Consider the following 25,380-nt stretch of genomic DNA (forward strand, 5'->3'; position numbering starts at 1 on the left):
AAACCTGTCTTGCATCTCCATCTTATGTCATATTAATTAGAGGCAAAAAAATCAAAATAACAATTAAGTATATATACATATGTACTCATGTGCACCAAGTAGCTGGTATAGGTTTGTCTGGATTATTAATTCTGTCTGCTATAGCATCAGGTAATCAAGTGGATCGTCAGTTAGGAGACCAGATCAATAAGCATATGCAGTTAGCAAAACATATTAATAAAATGTCTACACTTACACACACACACACACACACACTTTTTTTCTCATTTTGTTCTTCAGTCTTTTTGCTAGTATTTAAAGACAAAGAGAAAAGATGCCCTTCCCTGCAAGCCTACAGATGGCTTTGACCATGGGCAGCAGAGAACCGAATGCGTGTTTTACAGATAACGGAGACTGCGACTGTGGAGAGTGCGTGTGCAGGACCGGATGGACTGGCGAATACTGTAACTGCACAACCAGCACAGACTCGTGTGTCTCTGAAGACGGAGTGCTGTGCAGCGGGCGCGGGGACTGCGTTTGCGGCAAGTGTGTTTGCACAAACCCCGGAGCCTCGGGTCCCACCTGTGAACGATGTCCTACCTGCGGTGACCCCTGTAACTCAAAGCGGTAATGTCTCTACTGCTTTAGTCCCTTTTGTGGAAAACGTTCCTCACGATCAAAGTTCTAAAGATATTTTGTCAACTCGGACCTCAGATTGTCTTTGCCGGGTTTGGTCTCCAGGTATCCATTGAAACAAAAACCCACAGGGCCCCTGTGATCCTCAGCCTGGAACAACAGTCAGTCTCTGGCTGGAGGCTTTCTCGGCCCTGATTATCCAGAATCACAAAGTCAACATTTCTGCCTGAGACAGCAGGGGGAAGTGGAGCTGATGTCCCACACTGATAACATCTGATGGCCTCTCAGTTACAATACCAGCCACACAGAAGGAAAGCCCTGGAGGCATCCTGCTGACACCCACAGGCAGTCAGTACCTTTTCAGGGGAAACAGACAAGCTTCTTTCTTATCTAGAAGTTTATAGCCTGACCTTGTGGGATTCTTCCTATCATCAGAATCATGGAGGGAAAGAGGCCGAGAAAGAAGAGCTTAGCTTTCCATTCTGCCTCTTATCGCCCATGCTCTTTGGCACCTTTTTGTCATTGTCATTGTAGGTAAGAACATTTTCTTATTTTCGAGTAAGAAAACTGTTTCTTTGGTTAGCAACTACCTTCTTCATGGAATTGGGGCAAAATTTGTCAGTCAAGTGAAGCAAGTTTCCCAGAAGGCTGTTAGGGTGTTTCTTAAGAGGTTCATTGTCACTACTTCTGATACCCCAAAATGGTGACATTTGCATATCCAATGAAAATGGAGTGAGAAAATAAATTTTTTACTCATTGATAACTCACCATTTAGGTGTCAAAACTTCTCTGTCAGTATCCCTGGAAAACTAAGACAAGTGCCAAAAGCATGGGTGCATGAGCAGAATTATTTGAATAGGATCCAATGTAAAGTGTCCCTTCATGATGTTCCTTTCATTATTTTTCTATTTCATCTCCTCTGTAAACATGGTTCAATCTTAAATCTGACTTGGAAGATATGAAATTCATACTCAAGTAGTTCCAATTTGGGAATCAGAGTGATCTTGATGTTTACGTTAGATGAGTCTATTCTTCCATTTATCCGGTGTGTGTTCGCTTATCAAATAGATATTAAGTGCCTACTGTATGCCAAGAATAGTGTTAAGCCATGGGCATGCAGGAAAGTCTGAAACAGTTATAGTTTCTACCTTCACAGGTGCTGAGAGTCCAGTGGGCAAGATAGAGGTTTTTAAAGTAATGACGGTGATGTCTGGGTTGCCAGTTTCAGGAGGGGATATAGAAGGTGCTGGCAGCGGGGAGGGGCATCGGTCCAGCTGGTGCAGTCATCAGTGAGATGCACAAAGGAGACTTTAAGGGCTTCCACCATCTCCCCCAGACCCACACCAAGCCACTCCAAATAAATACGTAATCTAGGAAAATGCAATATACTTGCAGAGCAAAGGCGACTTCACAACAAGATTTATAGCCCCACTCCAAATACGTTACCACTCCTAAGTTTTTCTGTAGCGGAGTTCTAGTCCCCCCACTACAAGGGAACTTTCTAGACTAATGTTAGGAAGGTTTGGTTGAGGAGATGCAGCTTCAGCTGAGCTTGCCAAGCACATTTCCATGTCTAGGGGGAAGGATGCAGCACCATGTATCCCCACAGTGAGAAGACTTTTGTTGTTTTGGATTACTCCAAGCACCATCTATTTGCAAAATGATTTGCAGCACAAGATTAATTCAGGGTCTAATTTTACTTTGTTCCTTAGACATCTTTAAGGTAGCTTAATTTCCTTATGTCCTTGCAAATACACTTTTCTGTAAATTAATGCAATCTTTTATTAAAAAGCTTGAATTAATGAGGATCCAGGCTTAATCCTAAGCTTTTAAAAATATTCCTATCGACACTTGAATTTATTTAAAAGCATAACAGAAGAGAGAATTATTAAAATAATCATATGTGGCATATATGAAGACCACGAATCATTCTTGGGATTCTGGTTAAGATATAGATTAAATTCAGAACTTTGCCTAGTCTCTAATCATATTTATAAATGTAAGCTTTCCCTGGAAAAAGTAAAATGAAAATATAGCTAAATCAAATATCAATCAGAAGCAATCGCTACAGAAAAATGAGTATAGCAGTAATTATCAGGGCTGGCTCAGGGAACATTGATTACTGGGTGGAATTCAGAATAATTCAGCATCCTCTTGGACATTGCCTAACTATCTTTCCAAAAGTGACAAAAGGCCAGTGTCATTAGAAAGATACTCTTGTAGCATAATCTACAACCAGAGCATAAAGCAATATTCTAGCTACACATCTATTTCCACCAACATGAACTGATAAACTCTGTTAATTCTGTCTGTCTGCAGGAGCTGCATCGAGTGCCACCTGTCTGCAGATTCCAAGGCCCAAGAAGATTGTGTGGACAAATGCAAACTAGCGGGCTCAACTATCAGTGAGGAGGAAGGTGCTGCTTGTCTTAAATGGCTTTCATTTCCTTTGCATGGTTCTCCAGAGGCAGAAACGCTGTAAATCAAGAGCCTTTCTGGCCTGACCCCATTTGTACCAGGGCATTAGATCACTTCCATTCTTTGTTTAAAAGTGAGTGCATTCTATAAGGCTAAAAACTCCGTGGCTTGGGATTTAAAATCCCAATTTAAAGTCATGGCTGTTTTATTGGACTTCAGCTCTATCGTTAAGAGTGTCAGCATTTCACTTCTGCTTAACAAATGCCATTGTGGAGAATTCCAGAATGCTATATTTTCCAAACTAGAAAGGAAGAAAATTGAAGAAATGACCAAATGTTAAGCCCCCAAACCATAAATTGTCCTCAATCATCTGACTGCCTTATTTCAAGATAAGATAAAGGCAACAGTAAAACAGTTTTCCCGATTGTAGCTCCCAGATGCTGGGCAGGTTCTGGTCAATGGCCATTTTTCCTCCTCCTCTCAAAAGCGTTCACTTCCCCTCCCCCACACATGGTACACCCTTAATTTCCTTTTCCCCACCCCCAAAATTCAGAAGTTCCTGTCATCTGTAACTGCTAAGCAAATTGTACTCTTGCTTTCATCTGTTATTTTAAATACAGTTACTTATAATAAGATTCTTCATAATGGCAAATATTTCAATCAATTGCATTTTAGCTAGGAAGGCCATTTTAAAAAATAATTTGTGGACTTTAAAACAAAGAAGATGACTGATTCTGCCTAAAGGGACAATCTAGGAGAATTTAGTTTTGTATCATCACAACCCTGCATATTATCATGCTGCTCAGGTAGAATTGCTACTCTGCATGCAATAGCAATGTGACCAAGATCTATCTCAGGTGAAGGGAAATAATCAAGACAATAATTTATGACACTGTAGGATATGTATTTTGAATAGATGGAATTAGAATACGGAAATTAGTCCATTTCCAAAATGGAATAATATAATGACATTTATATTCTTTTGAAAATTACTTGCCTTGTTTCAAAATTGAGAGTTCTGACTGCACAGTTGAATTATCCTATGTGCAGGGATGTGATTAGTGCTCATAAGACCCCTCATCAGTGCTTTTCTGGTGACCAAAGATAAACATGCCAAATAGCAGTAAATGGGACAAGATGGTGTGTACCTTAAACGACTACCAAACTCAAGATACATTAAAGCACTGAGCGAAGCAGCATTTGTGGGCTGTCCACATTAGTAACTAGTACTGAGTCTCAGCATTTCCTTCTAGGTTCATTTCACAGCAAACAGTGGGAATATTTACCAGATGTCTCTTAGAAATGAGCAAAAATTGCAGAAAATGCCTACAAATGACTAGAACTGAATTCACTAGCAACATGGGAAATCAAATGTGCTGAAGGAAAAAGGGATAGAGCCTTAGAAACATGTAAATCATAATGGCTTCCACAGGGTCGTTACTATGTTAAGTACACAGTTTTCTGAGTAGATTGTCAAATGCTTGGATTTCAGAGGAAGGCCAGTCTCGCAAGACATTTAGAATATTTACATTATTCTTTTTGTGTATTTGGCCCAGTTATCTTCGAGAGAGGGGGATTCAGGTATTTCCAACTTGGGGGTTGAAAATAATAATTGGATTATTAATACCATTTAATCTGGATGGACTTGAGAGAAAAAAAGGTATTTGTCAGACTGTAAATTTAAGAGCCACTTTGCCAATGAGCCTTTTTTATAAGCCATGTTTTGAATGAACCAGTTTTGTTATTGCTCACACCTCCTTGAACGGATCACATCATATTTGCTCTTTCACAGGGACTTTTAGCAACCCATCTTTCCCCCACTAGGACATGGAGAATAAAATAAAATAAGCATAACTTTACTAAGTGTGTGAATTGATCCTAAATTGTGCTGTCAGTGACTTGGGCAGACACATCTAAGAACATGTGATTTAATCTCACTCTTCCTTTTACTGAGTCATGTTAATTTACCCCAATATCCATGTACTCATAGAGTGTTTCTTGGAACACCAGTTCTGAAAGCATTCAATGGAGAAAAGCACCCATGGTCGTATAAATGTTAGAGATGGGAAATTAAATTTTTTCCCTTTTTTGCCAGACTTTTGAGAGTTGTTGTGCACATTAAATTAAATATGTGTGTGAATCACCAGGAGGGACAAAGGGAGGGATTCCTAAACATGTTTGACCACAGAACCGCATTTTTTTTCCCTTGAGAAACTGTTTCCACTGAGAATTGCTAACTGATTCCAAAGCCGAGGGCTTAAAGCACGTGGTTGTCTTGCCTCAGTGGAACAGACAGTTTCCATTTCCACATCCTTCCTGGACCTTCTAGCGCCAACCTCATCATTCCCATTCTCACATTTCTTTCTTCTCTGAGAATGATTTCATGGGCCACCAGGAGATCACATTTTCACTGTATTATTCGAGAGCAGCCATGTGGGCACTCACAAAGGAGAGTAAAAAAAGAAAGGGCCATTTTTTATGAACAACAAAAGAAAACTTTAACAGCTAATTATGCAAATCTTTCATTGCACATTTGATAATACTTTCTCAATACCCAAACACTACAAATAAGGCTACGTCTAGAGCCATAACAGTTAGGAAAAGGAGTGGTGAAGTAATTAAAGCAAGATGGGAGTTGTGACTCAAAGGTCATACTGGCAGTTCCATTAAAACTGAAGTAATCCTGGTCAAGGAAAGTAAGCCTCCCTGTGCTTCAGTGCAGCTATTTAAAAGAAAATAAAAAAGCAGGATTAATATTACTGAAATGGGTATGATAAGCCATCCCACACATTTCCTACCTGAGAACAAAATGTTTCATTAAGTGTATTCAAGGGAGCAGGGTCGGCCCGCACGGTCAGGGCACAGAGGGAAGGAAGAAAACATGGCACTAAGAAAAAACACGTTCCTGGAGACTTTAGGAATCCCAGGTGATTGGAGGGATGAGGTAGGCAGCTGTGGGTGAAGACCCTCAAAGTGATCGAAGTATGAATTGTATATGCAGTGTCATTTGCAGTCAAACACAGATTTCACTAATCACATGTTGCCCAGAGGTTCCCAAACCTTCTAATCAGAATCATCTCATTAAGCTGCTTATTAAACCACACACTCAAAGTCCAAGTGCCCATGTGTATACCAGCCCTTCACATGCAGCCCTGTGCATACCCCCCACCCGGGGGGCAAGTCCTCAGAATCCATCTTTTCAAAAACCCCAGGTGATTTAGACAGTCATAAACATTTGGAAATGACCAAGCTACAATGGCTTGTAATTAGATTTCTTCATATTCCTATGTAAATAATGTTTTCAATGAATTTAAAAATAGTTTATTCTCTTCAATCTCTTGTCTAAAATCTTAATTATAATGCTAAATGTTTACCAGTCCTGTTTTCATGAATAATACAAGGCACACTTCTCACAGACTTTGCCAGGTTCTTATCTTACAAATTACATGGGAAGACAACAAACAATGACCTATATTTCTATCTTTCCATAGCTGTAGCACTTTTGTACCCCAATGGGCTATTATTTTTCTTTGTAAGGAGCAGGGAAACATAGGCAGATTCTATTTCATTAACACCTCGTTGTTTTTAAGCTAATGAGAGAAGTTATAAATGTGTCCAAGATTATTTGGAGTAGTCTCAATTTTAATATTCTGACCCATTGTGTCAAACACACTAATATCTAACCATATGTCCCAGAAGTTTGGGTTAAGAGCAAATGCTCATTCTACTTCAGGTTTCTGAAAAACAGTATTTGTAATAGTATCATTGAAAAGTCTCCGATTTAGAAGGTAGGGTAACTACAAGGCAACTTTAGGGTTTGTTGTTGTTGTTTTTGCTTTATTTTTAATTCAGAAAAGGCTACATCTTGGCAGAGGAGCTGAACCACTAAAATTTTTGTAATAAACAGATTGAAGATTAGCCTTTTACTTTATTTTCAATTTCTGTTGTGATACAATATACTGTCATTCTGGGTTCCTTTAAATCTTTAGTTTACCTTTATCCTGTTGGACCCTGAGCTACCTAACACTGCAGTCTCTGTTTCCTAATATTAATTTATTTTTACTGTTGTGACAATACTTGGCCAGTAAGCTTGACTACACCATTGTGAGGAAGGCCCCCTTAAAAGTATCAGTATCCATGGACTGTGCACCAATGTAATCTAGACATCCTCCCAGATGCTCTCAGCAAAGAGGAACATATAGCCCCCTCATTACCATAATCAGGGCCATTCTATTCCCAAGACAGCTGTGGGCACCTGCCTTGCAGTTCTTTCACTCCATTGAAATCCTGCCTGTGTCAGTTTGATAGGTACATTTGATGGTCAGTCCTGATTGACCACATCTGGAGCTGTTCTTGTGGAACATGAATAAAAATGAAAATCTCCCTTGGTGGGAAAAAATCCTGTGCCTTTTCAGTTTTCATTCTGCAATATTGAAAATCCTCATTTGCATATTAAAACTCAATACTATTTTGCTTTATAAATAATCTCTTTGGAATCTCATTTAACCTAATGAATGACTTCTTTATCTGCAGATTTCTCAAAGGATAGTTCTGTTTCCTGCTCTCTGCAAGGAGAAAATGAATGTCTTATTACATTCCTAATAACTACAGATAATGAGGGGAAAACCATCATTCACGGCATCAACGAAAAAGGTGAGTGGCTTGCACCCCATTGTCAATGGTAAGTGATATTCTACATGGGGGGAAATGTCCAGAAGGTCACTTTAGGCGGTTTGCCAGGAAAAACATTCAATTTTAGATGAAGTGTCTCTACTTTCCCAAAGAATGAAAGACACCTATTAAAAGGTTTGTCGTGTTCCCGTATCTTTTATGAAAACCAGATAACACAATGACTTGTATTTACACCAATCATCATCTCCCTGAAAGCTGACTGCTGAATGGTAGAAAGGTAAACTGATGAAATGAAATATAAGCAAAAGGTCTATCTTTTGGAAAAGCTAACAGGGAAGAATCTATCGGATTTTAAATGGATTGAATCAGACCATGGTTCAAATCCTGCTACCATTTAATTAGTTGCTCAACATTCTGAAAGATACTTGCCCCAGTCTCTATTTCCTCATCTATAAAATAATAGTACTTTATTCTAAGAGCCAAGTCGAGGATTGCATGTAAAACATGTGGCAATATCTAACTTACAGCTATGAGTCACTGAATGATAATGCGGAATCAACAAGGACAAGAAGCAGCAAATAAGGAAAGAAGTGACCCATAAAGGGTGCCAAAGAGTCCATTGCTTCTGTGGAATTTCATCCACATCACCTCATGGAGTCAGTTTGGGACTTGGGGGACACTTGAAAATTCACATTTAGCAAAGGGAAGAGCCAAGCTTATATTAGTTAGAGAAGGAAGCAGTGGAGAAGGTACTGTTCCCAAAGTTTCATTTGTACTAGACTCACCTGCAGGCTTGTTTAAAAAAAAAAAAAAGGCTATATCAGCAGGCTCCATGTGTGTGGCTCAGGATGCTGTATTTTTACAACATGACCCTAACACAGCTGGTCCTGAGCTGTCTCTGTGAGCAACTGCCCTAAACCCCCTGGCTGCATTCTCAGATCCTCACAGGTGCCTCATTTTCTTTCTTCAATTAATAATGTGTCCCTCCCTAAATCTTTCCAGCACAAATGACAGCTGCATTAAATCAGACCTCATCAGACTTTGTCCACAACCTCTTCTTCCCCACAAAAAAATCTCAGAGCCTGAGTTCTGGTTCAGGTCTCAGCAGCAGGCCAGGCAATAAGACAGAGGTTCATTTGCTGTCTGTGCTTGCTCTTCAATGTGCTGACAGAATTTAAGTTAGTCCTAAATGTGAAACCAAGATCAAATTGGTATCACTTAAGAGCATAATAACCAAAACAATACAATCATAACCAGAAAGCAATTTCAACACATCATAATGCGATCAAGAAAACATGATCAGAAAAATACTACATTGCTGTGCTGAGGGAAAGGGAGACAGAGAAGTCATCACCATTTGAGAGGATGAGTGTGAACTTGATTTTGAAGCTCAGGTAGGCAGAATGCTCCTGGAGACTTGCTCTTGAAAAATCCCGTGTAAATCACCTTCCTTGAAATGCATACACAACATGCAGCTTGCATCGTTCAGTTAAGTAAACTTAAGGTGAATCCCGCTAAACAAGGATGAATTACTTTCTAATACAAAAACCCTGCTTCCTCATTATCTATTTCATAAAGTCAAATTCTCCAATTACACCCCTAACCTTCTATTTGTGACTGTGACAGTGGCTTTTGCGGTTATCTTGAAATCAAAGCCATCCTGTGTGATATAAATTCTATTGGAAACACACATCCCAAAAAATAAATTTCCAGAACAGGCCCTGACCCTGTTTTTAATTCAAAGGTTTTGTATCTTACTGGTTTGATGTGTTGTGCGTGTGTGTGTGTGTGTGTGTGAGAGAGAGAGAGAGAGAGAGAAACATGCCTTCAGCTGATAAATGCTTCCTCATTACAAAACTGTCCGCTATTCTTTTATTCTTCCACACAATATGAGTGGCACATCAACACGCCATCCTTCAGAGCACACACAGATGCCCTGATGCATTTTATTATAGTATTGTATTTATCTCTGTGCTTTTGTAGTGGGGAAAGTGAAGGGGAAAAATTACCTCCCTGAGGCGTCACACGAGTCCCCTGATGGCTCTAATGATGCCTCTTCCTTCACACATGCCCTATTTCCTGGGTAGGCCTAGTGCTTACAGATGCCCTGAGGGCAGAGCCCACCCCGGAAATCAGAAGTCCCTCCCCTCCCACAGCTTTCAGACCTGGAAATCTGGAAGGACAATTGGAAGTCTGGATAGAAAAGAGACAAAATGAGCACCTAGGAAGGGGAAGGGAGGTTAATGCTTCCCACATCCTCCAAGCAAATGGGAAAAAGGAGCCAGTGAAGCCAGGGCTTTTGTGGACACAGGCAGAACTTCTTCATCTTCTTACCTCTGTAGAAATTTTCAGAGCCTAAAAGCACATCACAGTCAAGGAATGAGAGTGGAAGAGCTTTCCTGGCTAGAAGGTGCCAACTACTGCTGATGTTGAACCTGTAGGTTCCAGCGTGGAGGATCCAGATCCTTGTGGTTTAGAGGAAGAAAAGGGAGAAGACTGCATTTGCTATAACATCAGTACTACTACTAGTAATATAAGAGCAACTCTAGCTTATGGAGCCCTTACCAATACCAAATGCAAGCTGTCATTCCATATATTTTACATGTATTAATTCACTTAATATATGTAAACTACATTCACCGCACAAGGCAGGTACTTTTGTTGTATAGGCAAGGAAACTGAGGCATAGAGACATAAGTAATTTGCTGCATCTTGCACTAATTAAGCACCAGAGCTGGTTGAGGAGTTCCAACTGTTTGGCTTGGAGCCCGTGCTCTTAACCACTGTACTATACTGCCTCCCACTGGCTGCATGATCATAACAAACATGTGAATCACAAAAAATGTTAGATCAGCATATCCAACTGAATTGTTTTCAGAACCATATATATAATTTTAAAAATTTCAGTAACCACATGAAAAAGTAAAAGACACATGAAATAAATTTTGCTTTAATTCAAATACTTAGCACTTCAACATGAAATCAATATAAAAATTATTAATGAGAAATTTTACATGTTTTCAGAGTATGTGTTCAAAATCAGTGTTTATTTTACACCAATAGCACAACTTAACTTGGAAAAGCCATATTCCGAGTGCTCAATAGTCACATGTGTTACCAGATTAGACCAAGCAGCAGCATTGAACACTCAGCACCCTAGAATTAGGTGCAGCATCGACCTGGACTCTATAGGAAACATCACACAGTGATGAAGGTGACTCTCACTCCCACCCAGAAATCTAACTTCAGTCTGAGTATCAAAAGAAATGTCAAAGAAAGTATAAAAAGTGAAGATCTCTGCTCTGTAATATTTGCTTTGATACTTGAACCAAAATCTTTGAGAAATACACAGTGCCCAGTGGATTTAAGTTCTTAAAATAATTATCTCTGCTAAGCCATTCCTCTTCCCACTTTATTCCCTTCTGGGGAGTCCTCCTAATTCACTTTCTGTCTTAGCAAGCTTCATCCTGCTTTGAGAGGCAATGCACAATGCCCCACTCTAACCCATTTCTTAACCAAACTATAGCAATATGGGTTATATTTTTCATTGACATAAGCCCTTTTGCTTTCTTTTCAGGAACTGAGCTAACCTATTAGAGGCCAGAACAGGGTCTTTAGATCTTTGTTCTGTAGTAGCTATGTCATTAGCAACTTTTGTTATTTCTTCCCTATCTTCTTATGTGGTTTCTACAAAGAACAAAAGGCCAGGCATGCATCATTAGGCCCCTTTTGATTCAGATCAGTTATACAGCCCACCTGAAAAGCAGCATGGCTATATATATAACTCTCCTCTATGTGTATAACTCTCCTTATCAAAGAGCAATAAGAGTTAGGATAAACTAAGCATGAATAGCTTCCTCCCCCAGATACCATGGATTTTGCCTCTCTTCTTGCAGAGGGTTGCAGATATTTAATGATCATTTTTATATGGTATTTTTTCCATGAAAGCAAAAGGAGAGCTTAATTATAACATTTCATTAAGAAATGTATCATCTCCTAGGCATAGTGCAAGGATGATTAGTCATTTTGCTGTCAATGAAGGGAGGTACTGGATAATTGCAAAATTATATTAATACTCTCAATAGAGTCAAAATAACATTTCATGAACTCTTCAAGTTGAGAGGACCATACAGAACATCTAATTTCTCTAACTTCCCTGAGGATAAGAATCATTAGGAACACCCTTAATAAAAAAAAAAAAAAAAAGTCTGTGGCCTCATCCAAGACCCATTGAATCAGAATCTCAGGCAAAGAGCCTAGGAAGTTGTAGGTTTAATAAACATGAGCACCTCAGCTTATTACCATCATCAGGAAAGTTGAGGGAACAGTGAGCTTTGTTTTACAGATGAGGTCGAAGGACATGATTTGATTCTCACAGCTGCTGTTCATCAGATGGGAATCAAACCCAACCCTCCCCACTGTAGGCCAGAAACTTTCCAGGAAAGCAGAACATTACTTTAGAAACACAACCAAACAACAACAAAAGGAAGCCACGGCAAATAGTAACCTTTCAGGGGATAGGTTTTATATAATTTTATAATATGATCTCCTAGACTGCTCTTAATTCAGGAAGATCGATGAAAAGGTGTCTGCAAGCATTACACACACACACACACACACACACACTCCATTTCTACTTTTTCATGTACTCAGAAGAGACCATCTTTAGTGATTAAGGCTATAGTTTCTTCTTCATGGTGCTTGAAATATTCTATGTGCATTAATTGTCACTCTTCTGGATTCTAATTAGCTCTTTTCAAGTCAGCCATCAAGTATATGGTCCTCCTCGGTACCAGCAAGGTGATTGGTTCCAGATCCCCTGCAGATACCAAAATCTGCAGGTGTGTAAGCCCTCTTATGTAAAATGGGATATATATTTGCATATAACCTAAGCACATCTTCCCATATGCTTTAAATCATCCTTGATTACTTATAGTACCTAATACAATGTAAATTCTACCCATTTTTTTTTTGTTACAATGCTTAGGGAACAGTAGCAAGGAAGAAAAGCCCTTTTATGTTCAAAACAGACACATTTTTTCCCCAATATTTTCAATCCATAGTTGGTTGAATCTTGAACATGCAGAATCCAAGAGCATAAAAAACTGTATACTGGGGCTGGGGATATAGCTCAGTTGGTAGAGTGCTTGTCTCGCATGCACAAGGCTCTGGATTCAATCCCCAGCACCACACACACACACACACACACACACACACACACACAAACACTTTATATTTATTTACTTTGAATGACCAAACACTTCCTTTTGTCTTTTGCTCTTCTTTAAAGAAATAGAGAGTTATCCTTCAACAAATAACTTGCTTTTTAAAATTTCAGCAAGACCAAAAAGGTGTCAATATTTACCCTCTATTGTAAGAAATGTATGAAAGGAAAACCCAGTGAAAAATGTCTTTCCATGATTTGGGAACTGAGCTCAGTGGTAGAGTGATTGCCTAGTATGTTCAAGTGTTCAAGGCCCTGAGTTCAATCCCCATCACAACAACAACCACAACAAAGCTTTTCTACATCAAAACATTGATAGTGCCAGCTGCTTCTTCTTATAATTTCATTTGTTTCCACAGACTGTCCAAAACCTCCGAACATTCCTATGATCATGTTGGGGGTTTCACTGGCTATTCTTCTCATCGGAGTTGTCCTCCTGTGCATTTGGAAGCTGCTGGTGTCATTTCATGATCGCAAAGAAGTTGCCAAATTTGAAGCAGAACGATCAAAGGCCAAGTGGCAAACGGTATGTCGAAACTCAGGGCTACTCTCGGTGCAGTGGTCCAGGCAGAAAGGATGGGAGAGGGACTCCACTTTCTTCTGTCTAAAAAAGAGTTTAGGTGTCACATTTTTCCCTACCACCCTTGTCACGATCCCAATAGTTTTGGTTTCTGTTCTGCTTTGGGAGCAAACCTCTTCATCCATTATCTGGTCACAAGTGTCCCTCATGATATGCATTGCTTCTCAGTGCAGTGGGGATCTCCACCACTCAGAAGAGTCCTGTGAAATTCCTCATACGGCAAATTAGGGACATCATGGAGGTATATTCTATTCATAGTGCCTCTTCACCACCAGGAGGACCCCTTGGGCTCCATTTAATAACACATAGGTGCTGGATCTACATATTTCCATGAATTAGTTATGCTATAGCTAATGGAATAATGTTCGTGAATAGTCTGACAGTTCATGCCAATTTTCACGGAAATACTTGTTACTCATATAATAGGTTACAAAGCAAAGTTGAGAAGACTTTTTAAACACCAGGCAGTTTTTCTGAATAACATAAATTTTAAGCAGCTACCTGAAAAAAAAAGTATCAACCTTCAAATATATGTACTCAATAGACATAATTTGTGTCTTCTCTTCACAATAGGCAAACAGAAAACAGGACTACAATTTTATGTGTTTCTATTCCACAGGAGGATAATTACATTTCTAGAGACCCCTAGAAACAATTTCATGGTTTTAATTTAATCTCTCTATCTCTAATGGTGTGTCTAGCTATCTAATAGCAATTATCTTACATTGCTGAGTCTCAAAACAGTGACATCACTGGAGAAATACAGGCAAACACAATGCTCCTTTGGGCTCATCTGCCCAAATAAATTGATGTTAACACTGTTTTCTCTGAGCCTATACAATATTTTCAATTTCTAAAGCAAACAGAATTTTCCCTTTTGCATAATTTTATCTCAATAAGGGATATCTATATTTTAGGAGTTATATTTTAAACTAATCATAATATATGATGCAGGACCAAGGACAATGAAAATTTTTATCTACTTTATCTTCCCATTAAAAATGCCTTTGGATACAGTAACCAAATGTGATGTATGGATCTTCTTTGGATCCTGATTTGCACAGTCCAACTATAAAAATATATTTTAAAACAACTGGGAAAAAGATAAATACACACTAGATATTAGAATAATAGCAAGGAAATATGCTTAACTTGATCAAATACCATTAGGCATGATGTCTTTACTAGAAAACATCCGTCCTTTTTAGAGATGCAAACTGAAGTATACAAGGGCGAAAGGGAATGAAGGCTGGGATCTGTTTCAAAATAATTCAGCCTAAAGAGAGGGTGGGAGGGAGAGATAGTAAAAGTAGTTTGGGCAAAATCTTGATAACTGTTGGATCTGGTAATGGGTCTTTGGAGGTTTGTTAAATAACTTTCCTCTTGGCATATGTATGGATTTTTCACAACTGAACAAAACCCTTCAGGAGAGTAAACTATGGAATAATTGATCCATCCCTAACAATGTAAAACGTGACCTGATGGTTTATCTTGGTGACTTAGAACATAGTGATAATGAGGCCAAAGTTGTGGGATAGTTAACTTTGCCTGATACAATGGCCACAGATATCAATCTTAACTTTCACCAACTGCCAAGTAAATGCCTGGCAATGGTCAGAAGGGTGAGCAGGCAAAACAATGTGGATAAGTCAGCACAAAGAGCAATAGCAGCAAATAGTTGGACAACTATCAGCCCTGTAAAGTAGTCTTGGTGTCCCCATTTTGAAGATATGTAAACTGAAGCTGAGAACGATTAAGGGGCTTCCCAAACCATAGCTGCAGGTGGAACCCTAATCATTAGTTGTTCTTCCAAACACAACCTTTTGTTGATCCTCCTGGAAATAACAAGAAAGTGTTTTACAAACAGGCATTTGGGCACTTATATGATGCCTATATACCAACCAGCATGTTTTAATGTTCTTATACCAAGGCATGAGTGCTGGCAAATGATTAATATCTTTAAAATAACATTTTAATTAACAGTTAATTTCCCCCAAAACATAAATTGTTCTCCCTCTGGATGTAGAACATGACTGCAATTCAAATACCAAATTTTTGCTGTTTCTTCAACTAAAATGGGACAAAAACATGCATTAAACAGATAAAAACATAAATGAAAAATATTATTCCCTTGTTCTGTCGAGTTTCCTTGAATAACAAATGTGTGATGTTCCTGACTAGATAATGATGGAAATAATTATTCACTTGGATGCAAAAGAGGTTTAATTCAAATAATTCAGTTCAAATTTCTCTAATATATCCTCCTAGAAAAAAAATTAGTGTTGCTCAGTGCATACATTTAAAGATCTTCAATTTAATTCAGTTTTTATATAAAACCTATTTTTTTCCCCAAGAATTCGACTGATCTTTAAAACCGGGGGACAAAAGGGTCAGTAGGGTCTCCTGTACCTATAGGGCCCCATTGGACTCTTAAGGTGACAGAAGTTAGGACAGGAAAGTCTTCACTCTTGCCTCCTGAAACTTTTTATCATAGCTATAAAGAAAGGTTACCTTTTTATTATACTTATAAGCCCCCTTGCATATTCTTTATGAAAACACAAATGGAAGATATTTAAATTCATCTTTGATGAGACATTTTTTTCTAGGATGACAAGTCATTAACTTGAGGCAAAAAAATGTTCAGGCTGACATTTCTTGCAGTCATGGATTGATTTTGCACTGTGCTAAGCAAATCAGGTCTGCTTTTGGCAGTTAGGCGATCATTAAGGAAGCTGTGGGTCATGACAGAATTTTCTTATTACCACTTTTTTCCAAGCTTGAAAAAAATGTGCCATTGCTTTTGCAGAATACACAGCCTAAATTAGAACCCCAATATTCCTTGGGGGAAAATCAGCCTGGTCACTCCAGATGATTAGGGGAAAACTGTCTAAACGATGGAGTGGAGACTCTCCCGAAATGGGGAGGACCCAAGTCTACATTTCAGTTGGAACTCCAGGCAGGGCCACTGCAGCCTGCACAGCACAAATGCAGGCACATCTGGTGCTGATGCCCCTACTTACACCCATTCTCCTGGGCTCTGAGCATCAGCTGAGGTCAAAAACCACCCCATTATACACACCTCTGACTGCAACAGGGACTTGCTCGTGCTCCACCTTTATACTTCCTCCTCAACCTCCTCCAGCAATGGAGTCCGCTTTACCCATCATCAACCCCCCAAAAAATATCACAGACCTAAATGTTTGTTGTTGATGTTGTTTTAAAATACAGAATAAAAACTGCACAAAATTAAACATTCAACTAAATATCTACAAAATAACATTATTCCATCAATTGCAATTCAAATCCCCCCCACCTTTATAGCACAAAAAAAATCTAGTTAATGTGGAATGTGGATGCATTTTAATATGTTCAAGATGATATGGGGTAGGACCTACAAACAAGCGCTTGGCCCTACGAAGGTCTGGCCCTGCTCATAGTCTATTTATTCTTCCAGAATCCCTTTTCTATTCATTAAGTTTCCTTCCTTCAGCAGAGGCTCTGCCCTTCATTTCCAGCCTGCACCTCTTAGGTTTTCTACCTTGCCTCTTTAGCCAGGTCCTTTGTTCTTCTGTAACCAAGTAGATACTAGTGTTCTAAACTTCAAAGAATTCCATGCATGATTTTTGTTTCCAAATGAGACTCTACCATCATCAGAGACCACATCAATCTGCCATTCACCGTCAAAAATTCCAAGGTTTTGAGGAATAAGGACTAGAGATCCTTCAGAATTATCCAGGCTGAGCTCAGAAGTAGGAACAATACAGCAACCTGACCTTCACCCTCATCCACCAGCAGCCAAGCTACCTTTTCCTATTTGCCGTCAACAGAGAGATAGCATCTATCTCCAAAGGCACTGTGTCAGAGGTTGAGCCACTGGGTATGGGTCTGACTACTGCTCACAAAGAAGGCCCTGTAGCAAGTCCAAAGGCAACGTGTAGAAGACGTCAGGGAATGTTTTTGTTTTGCTCAGTTCTTCTGAGAGCTGAAAGAATGTTCTGAAATAGTCCTGCACAGTGGCACATCCTGTAATCCCAGCAGCTCAGGAGGCTGAGGCAGGAGGATGGCAAGTTCAAAGTCAGCCTCAGCAATTTCGAGCTGCTTAGCAACTCAGTGAGACCCTGATTCTAAATAAAACACAAAATAGGGCTGGGCATGTGGCTCAGTGGTTGAGTGCTCCTGAGTTCAATCCCTGGTACTGGGAAAAAAGAAAAGAAATGTTCTGAGATAGCAAATACAATCTTCTTCTTTTTTTAAAATTTATGTCTACAAAATATGACTATCTCTACAATTCACGGAATAAAGTGACCAACGTAACTCAGAGATATTATCTGGACTTCACACATATGGGTTTGGAAATGTTAAGACTTCCAAAGCCCTATCAGAAAATATCTTTATAACTTTCTTCAGGATCTAAAAGAAAAGAAACTTTCAAATTTGAAGAAAAGTTATAAGTAAGAACTAATAAAAAGAGGCAGCATTCATTGAACAGTTAGTACGTTCTAGACACTGTGCAATGGGATCTTATCTCACGGATAGAGTAGGGAATTTGTTAATCCCTCTTTAATAGATGAGCACATCAAGGCCTAGGGTTGCTTAAGTAAAGTCACCTGGTAGGCTGGGTTTGAACACAGACTGTCTGATGCCAAAGCCTGTGTGTCAACCTTGGAAATTAGGAGAGAAGACACTGTACCTCACAGAGATCCCTTGCTCTCCTGCCTAGGACAGCTCAATAGGCTTTGTCCTCTGATCCTCTGGCTACAGCACCACTGATGCAAACACATCTTCAGCCTCAACAGCACAGCTGTGTTCTCTGGGCATCAACTCTCAATCTCCCAATGGCCCCAGGGGCCAAGCCATTTTGTGCTGTCTGCCTTCAGACCACCACTCATTTGTGAACCCAGGTTTTACATACCAGTCACTTGCAGTCATCTGCTTTACACACAGTTTTGTCTAGTAAGCATATGCCAGAAAGTTCTTCTGCTCTCCAGAGCAAGTGTTAGCTGTCCAGGGGATCTGTCTGTGCTCCTTCCAAGCAGCTAGCTGCTCCTCCTTCTCAGTTTTGATCTCATTTACACAACGTTATCACGCCCTGTCTGATAACTCACCAACAGCAGCTTCAAGACAGATACTATGTCATTCATATGTGTTATGTTTCTATCAGTTTCACTTTTCCCACTGTTCACTTTACCTTACATCTCACTTTTGGTTCACCTATGTGTGTTTGTTCTGCCCTTTCAATGCATATTGAGTCCCTAATATCAGCTGGACACTGTTTTCAGTGCTGGGAAAATAGGCAACAGGACATGTAAGCATGTTTTCTATCCATAAATCAGTGTGTTTCCAATGAGGGTAAGATTTTTAGAATGCCCATGTGGAGGGCTGGGGGTATAGCTCAGCAGTCAAGCACTTGCCTAGCATGCTCGAGTCCCTGGGTCACACACACACTGAACCCCCCCTCCCCTTACACACACAGAATACCCATGTGGGACTAGTTTCACCTATTAGAAAAAAAGCAAAGAGATAGAGCAACCTGCAGTGGCACTGCCATAAATTTGAAAATGCTAAGAGTATGAAATATCAAATGAATCAAAATTATTCCAATGGCTTCCAAGATTGATATTGACTCTCATCTTCCAATTTGAACTATAATAAAAATACCTAGGAATATTAAAATAGTATCATAACAAAGTATGCAGACTTTCATCTGAACTTTTTTTCTTTTAGGGAACAAATCCACTGTACAGAGGCTCCACTAGTACTTTTAAAAATGTAACCTATAAACACAGGGAAAAACAAAAAGTGGATCTCACCACAGAAGGCTAGAACCACTTGACGCGTCGGAAAAGTTGGCTTCACTGATGTGAAATGTTAATGCACTATTTTATTTTCCTTTCTCTGTTGCTTCAAGAAGAGGTTGGCCTAAGATAATAATAGGTCATTTGGAGATCAGTCATTCTCTGTATGAAGGTGAGACACTATGTTGACAGGTTCAAAGTAATCAAGAAGAGGAATTTCCTTAGCATAGAGGTGACTTTGGGGATCATTTGAGGAATACTAACTCTGTTGCATTAATGCTTCAAATAATCATCAAAATGATTCATGGGGGCCTGATTTGCATTTGAAAAATGTTGAAAATTAGAATCGCTTTTGTTTCAGGAGTACAGCTACCTAAAGTCTTTGTCCCAGCAAAGTTACAAAGTCCATACGCTTGTATTGTGTACCCACACTTGCAGTTATTCTAAACTTGCAGTAAATCCATCTTAAAGAAGGATTTATTTTAAACCAAGAGAATTGAGATTCCGAATTCACTTCAGTTGAAAGGATGCATTTCTTCCACAGATATCCCAAATTGTAAGATTGATCATTTCTGTGAATTTGTATGCACCTGTAAGTCAGGTACACAAACACACACTTTGCTTTACAAATGAGAAGGAAGTAATTTATAAATTAAGTCACTAGTAAAACCAAAAATAATAACCCTGCCATTTAGCTTATTTTTAAATTACCTGGAAAATAATCTATGCTCAGTTTCCTTCTTGTCCTTGAGTTTTCAAACTGTTACTTCTCCCTTATTTCTCAATCATCTTACTCAGTGTCAGAGTCTTCTAAACCTGTAATTGTCACATGAGAGTTTTTATTTCTTTTTGAAAAATTACCTTAAATGGTTGGCTTATTCAAAGAGAGTTCCAGAAATATAAAAGGAACATGGGGTAAACAGAACAAATGTTTAAATGGCTGTAAATCAAGCACATGGAGAGTACACAACTCCCTCATGAATTGCAGATTTTTAAATCTACGTTCTTTTCCCATCTGCATAACCCAACGTGCACATTTCAGCTACGTGTGGTTGATGCACACCACACATTTAAGAAGTAAGATTTTACTTACAAAATACACGTGGACAATTAGGGGTCCATTAGTTGATTGGCGAGATGGCCACTGTAGGATGTTTTTCCTTATGGTTTCTGCTGTGTCAGAAAGCACTTTCATCTCATTTGATCCTTGCAAGGAAACAAAGGCTCAGAGGATGAGTAGAAGAACTGGGATCAGAATTCACATCTTTTTACTCCAAGGCATTTCCTCTTTCCACTGCATGGGACTGCCTCTTTTGTTGTTAAAATGATAGAAACGTTGTATTAGTTAAGCAATAACATTTGTTTGAAATGTACTAAACAAATAGCAGTCACAGCACTGGAATCCAGGTGAATTGTACTTTTGTGCAATGTTTATTAGCTTTGATTAAATTGTAATGAGAAGTCTTATAGAGTTCCTTACATAGTGGAGGCTTCATGATTGTCCATTGAATTGCCAGTGTAATCTCCAAGTTTCTTCAGTCCTAGCAGATTGATGTGTATACATTTGATCACTTGGAGACCCCCCCAAATCCCGGTTTTTAAACAACTCAGGTAAATCATACATTTAGGGAGGACTGGGCTCTATGAGAAGGATTACTAAACAATCTCCTTGGACATCTGAAGGACTGATGTGCCACTCCGTTCTTGATGGGGACGTCTAGAGCAACCTGCAGTGGCGCTGCCAGTGACACAGTGGTAGCAGTCCCTTGTACATGAGACTGCTTGTGCTGTTTTGTACAATTACTGAAATGAGATTTTTTAGAAAATAGAAGTTTCCTTTGTGTGTGTATTAGGGAAGAATCTGCTCATTCTTTAAATGTGGTTTTGACCCAAGGCAGGACCTTGAAAAGGCCAAAACATTAACAGTAGTACTTCTATTCATTGAAGAGTTATGTTACATGAAGATAAAATGGTTGTTTTGTAAGTTGTTGTATTTTGTGTTGACATAAATAAACATGGTAATTTAAACAAAGACACTTGGATGATGATTCCTTTCATTCACTCAGCAAGAAATCTGAATTTCTGGATATTTCTGTGACCTACTCTGACTGCCTTGTTGATCTCATTCTAGGACCAAGAAAAAGAGCAGGAAGAGGCAGCCACAGAAGGCAGGGGGCAGCAGGGAATGGAGTAATTGCTGCCCAGTGACAATACTTACACCATTAGCCTTTTAAAATCAGCCTGGACACGACTCCATGTTTGTAAGATCAAATTCTTTAGGGTTAGTGTTCTGGGCTGAAATATGTCTCTCCCCAAGATCACTCCCCACACAACTCATGAAGTCTTAATTGCCAGTATCTTAGTTTTGACTGTATAACTGGAATAGGGTCTTTAAAGAGATAATTAAGTTAAAATGAAGTCCTGGCATTGGACCTTCATCCAATATGACTAGAGTCCTCACAAGAAGAAGACGATAGGGCATAAACAGGTAGAGAGGGACCAGATGAAGACACAGGGAGAAGATGGCCACTACAGACCAAAGGAGAGAGGGCTCAGAAGAAACCATCCATTTGGATACCTCAATCTCTGACTCATTGGCCTCTAGAATTGTGAGAAAATAAATTTCTGTTGTTTAAATTACTCAGTCTATGGTACTTCGTTGTGGCAGCCACAGCGAATTAATGCAATCAATGCTGTTTTTCTGGGCATCCATTGGGTAGGTTCCATGGGGCTGTGCCCACTTTCTGCATCAGGAAAATTAAGTACAGAGAGACCAAATGCTCACAAAGGAAGTCAGTTATTGTTGTTTTTGTTTGGTTTGCTTTTTTGGAAAGGCCCATTCCTTACAAAAGTACAGGTGAAATCAAGAGCACTTACTTTCTGGAACACACTGTTTCTTGTGAACTAAAAGCCAGGAATCTAGAAATCTAGAACCTGCTCTCATTTTGAAAATTAGCTTCAATTAAATTGTAATGAAAAGCCTTACAGAGTTCATTACATATTGGAGGCTTCATGGTTGTCCATAGTCATATGTAAATCTCAAATCATATGTAATCTCAAAGTTTCTTCAGTCCTACCAGATTGATGTAGGTACTTTCAAGAAAGTCACTTTACTTTTTAATTTTTCCATCTGTGAGATGGTGGCAATGTCCATCTCTTCTAGCACCTGTAATAATCCCTGACACATAGGGTCTCAATAAATTCATTCAACAGATATTTATTGTCTACGATAGGCCACACATTGTTCTTACAATTATGGGTAGAGTGAACACTGAACAAAACAAACAATCTCTGTGCTTCCAAATGAGGGAGATGATAATAAATATGTAAGTAGACAATATCAGAATACTAGACCCAGTTTCTGCATGTCCCCCATCCACTTGCTGCCCCCCAGGACTATCCCACAGTCCTCTTGATAGTAAACTCCCAGCTTCTACCTCACCCCTCACAGGTGGAGGAACTATAGGAGTTCCTATGCTCCAGTGCAGAGTGGCTTTGCTGGTTGCTGTCCCAGTGGACCAGTAGTACAACAAGAAATGCAAGGGAATTAGCAGCCCAAGGAAGGAACACGGATCCTTAAGAGACAGAGTGGGAAGGAACCAGCAGATGAGTAGGAGCTGAGCCACCAGCACTCGTCAGCTTCCTAATGCATCATTAAATATTTGCTCCCCCTCATTCCCTGCTTCCTTGCCCTTTCTTCCTGGGATGGTCCTTCCCAATCATGCATTCAAATACAACTTTGCTTCAGGTTCTTGTTTTACTGGACCCCTAAGCTAAGACTTTCTAGCAGTCCTAAGAGCTATGCAGAAGGTAGAGCTGGACAGGACACTCCACAGGGCCCTGGAGAACATGCCCTAGAGTTGAAACCTGGGCAGGGACCTGCATAAGGAAGGGAGTGAGCACAAGTGCAAGGGCCCCACGAGGGCAAAATAGTCATATGTAAAGAAGAGCAAGAAGGTCAAATGGGGGAGAAGGAATAAATATGTGCTAAAAATTGAATCTGATGATTAAACTGAGCCATTAAAATACCATTTTGTAGACATGGTGCTCTAAGTTTCTGGGAAGAAAGCCTTTGTAGTTACTAGTACCATTGCTCAGTGATTGCGCTCATAGGAGCCTGGATGAAATTAATTGCCAGGTATGTTGCAAGAAAACATCCCAGTGTTTTTATTTAGACACAATACTTAACACATAAGGTGACCTGATCCCCATTTACTCTTGCACTAAGTAATTGATTACCAAAGGTTATGTGTTAGCCTCAGAAAATGTTAACACCTAAGCCTTCAGAGCCTCTTCATTCCTTTACCCCCAGAAAATAAAATGTTAAAGTTTGTTTGGTTTGGGGGGTAGCAGAGGGTGTTTTCGGTCATGACGACTCTTCAGTCAGATACTCTTTTCTTGTAAAGGATGCAGGTAAAAAAGAAAATCAAAATCTCAAAAGAAGAATGAAGGTTAGCCTGATGTGAACAGAAAAGCACTGAGCCAGTGAGGAGAGAGGAAAGATACAAGAGTTTATGGGAGAGGAGTCAGGAAGCTCTGGGGAGAAGAAGGTAGAAAGTTCGGGCAGCAAAGATAAAGGGGTGAGCTTGAGAGTGAGACCTCTGGGGAGGGAGGTGGCTGGCTGTTCAAGTCTGCTCCTCCTTCCAGGCCGCTGTTCCCTGGCCACCACAGCCTGCTGGAGCTAGCTTCAAAGCAAGAGTGACAAGGCCCAGCTTGAAGGGAGTTTCAGCTATGAGAGTCCATTTGGTGGACTTAATCTGGCTCAGGTTTCCCCTTCAAGATCCTTCAACACCAGAAACAATTGTGTCCTACTCTCGCAAAACCATGCAAGTAGCATGTATCAGACCCAGAATCCTCCTTGTTTTAATTTATTTTTTTTTCTCCTTCACTTCTCAGTGCCCATTTCTTCTAGCGCTCCTTGAAGGGACTTGGCACTAGAAAAAACAATCCCACCAATAACACTCCTCAAGTGCAAGAGAGAGTCGACCTTTAGAAAATACATTCATTTAAATGTTGATGATTCATAAAGATTCTGTATCGTTCGCATTCTATAGAAATCTAAATGGAAAAAAAAATCCCCAGAGAGCAAAAGAAACAAGGATTGAATGAAATGTGATAAATAGAAATGCTCCCTTTTGTTAAATTTCATTATCCTCCAACAAATTCAACATAGCTTAAAGGCAAGAAAATGTGTTTGTAGCTTCACAGTCGCTCCTTTAACAGAACAGTTGGGCCGAGGTGCACAGGCACTAATGAGTGAGTTCTGGATGCGGCTTCTGCAGCTAAGAGGGTGGGCAGCCGTGGGATCAACCCACAGCTTGAGCCAAGACTCCTCTGGGCTGTGAGCAACAGGGGGCTAAATGCCGCCCCTCTATGCTTTGGAGGCATCTGAATAGGAACCCCTCTAGAGGAGAGAAACTTGATCTTCTATTCTTTCTTGCTGGTTGCACATAACTCAGGAGTGAGCCACATAACCCCAGAGATTTCCCACCCAATAGCTTTCCTGCAGCTAGGCCCTGGGAGACCAGGCATGGATTGGACCCACACACATTTTTTGGTGTCATCGACAACTACAAAGCTTTACAAATCTCACAGAGGATCTTGTTCCGTTTGAAATTTCAATGACCTTTGCGATTTCCAGGTATGTGTTCTAGGAAAGAACTTACTACTCAGATAGGATTCACTTTTTCAGCCTAAAGTGTATTTACATTCATCATCTTGCATACCAATCAATCTGTTCCAGGTGAATACCCAGAAATATGGTATCATGAAATGCTATTGTTCATCAATAACTGACTAGATGAAAAGTCACTGTCTTTATTTCTATCAAGTTGACTTTGCTATACTAAATATAGAGGAGTGTGTGTGAGAGAGTACATACACATACAGATATTTCTTATTTTTAGAGCTATATCTTAGTATTAAATAGCTTGCAAGGTTAGAAAAAAAATAGGTAATACCCATTGTTCTAAATACAGTACTTTTGAATGCTAATTCACCCAGAGCTCACAATCACCCTAAAGGGTGGCATCATTATCTCCTGTTTTACAACCAAGGAAAATGAGGTACAGAGATGCTAAGTGACTTCCTCAGGACACACATCTAACAAGCTTTGG

At 39.6% G+C, this 25,380-nt stretch overlaps 1 protein-coding gene across 1 annotated transcript in view; it reads left to right on the forward strand.

Annotated features, from left to right (window-relative positions):
* The window catches only part of Itgb6 (integrin subunit beta 6), a 66,674-nt gene extending 47,382 nt beyond the window's left edge, over positions 1–19,292 (forward strand). The window contains exons 11-15 of the mRNA XM_027937997.2: positions 384–606; positions 2,935–3,032; positions 7,567–7,686; positions 13,249–13,415; positions 19,194–19,292. Coding sequence (XP_027793798.2) covers positions 384–606; positions 2,935–3,032; positions 7,567–7,686; positions 13,249–13,415; positions 19,194–19,292 — 707 coding nt within the window. The remainder of the gene's footprint in view (positions 1–383; positions 607–2,934; positions 3,033–7,566; positions 7,687–13,248; positions 13,416–19,193) is intronic.
* Positions 19,293–25,380: the final 6,088 nt, after the last annotated feature.

This window comes from Marmota flaviventris, chromosome 11, assembly GCF_047511675.1.
Source record: "Marmota flaviventris isolate mMarFla1 chromosome 11, mMarFla1.hap1, whole genome shotgun sequence".
Classification (NCBI taxonomy): domain Eukaryota; kingdom Metazoa; phylum Chordata; class Mammalia; order Rodentia; family Sciuridae; genus Marmota; species Marmota flaviventris.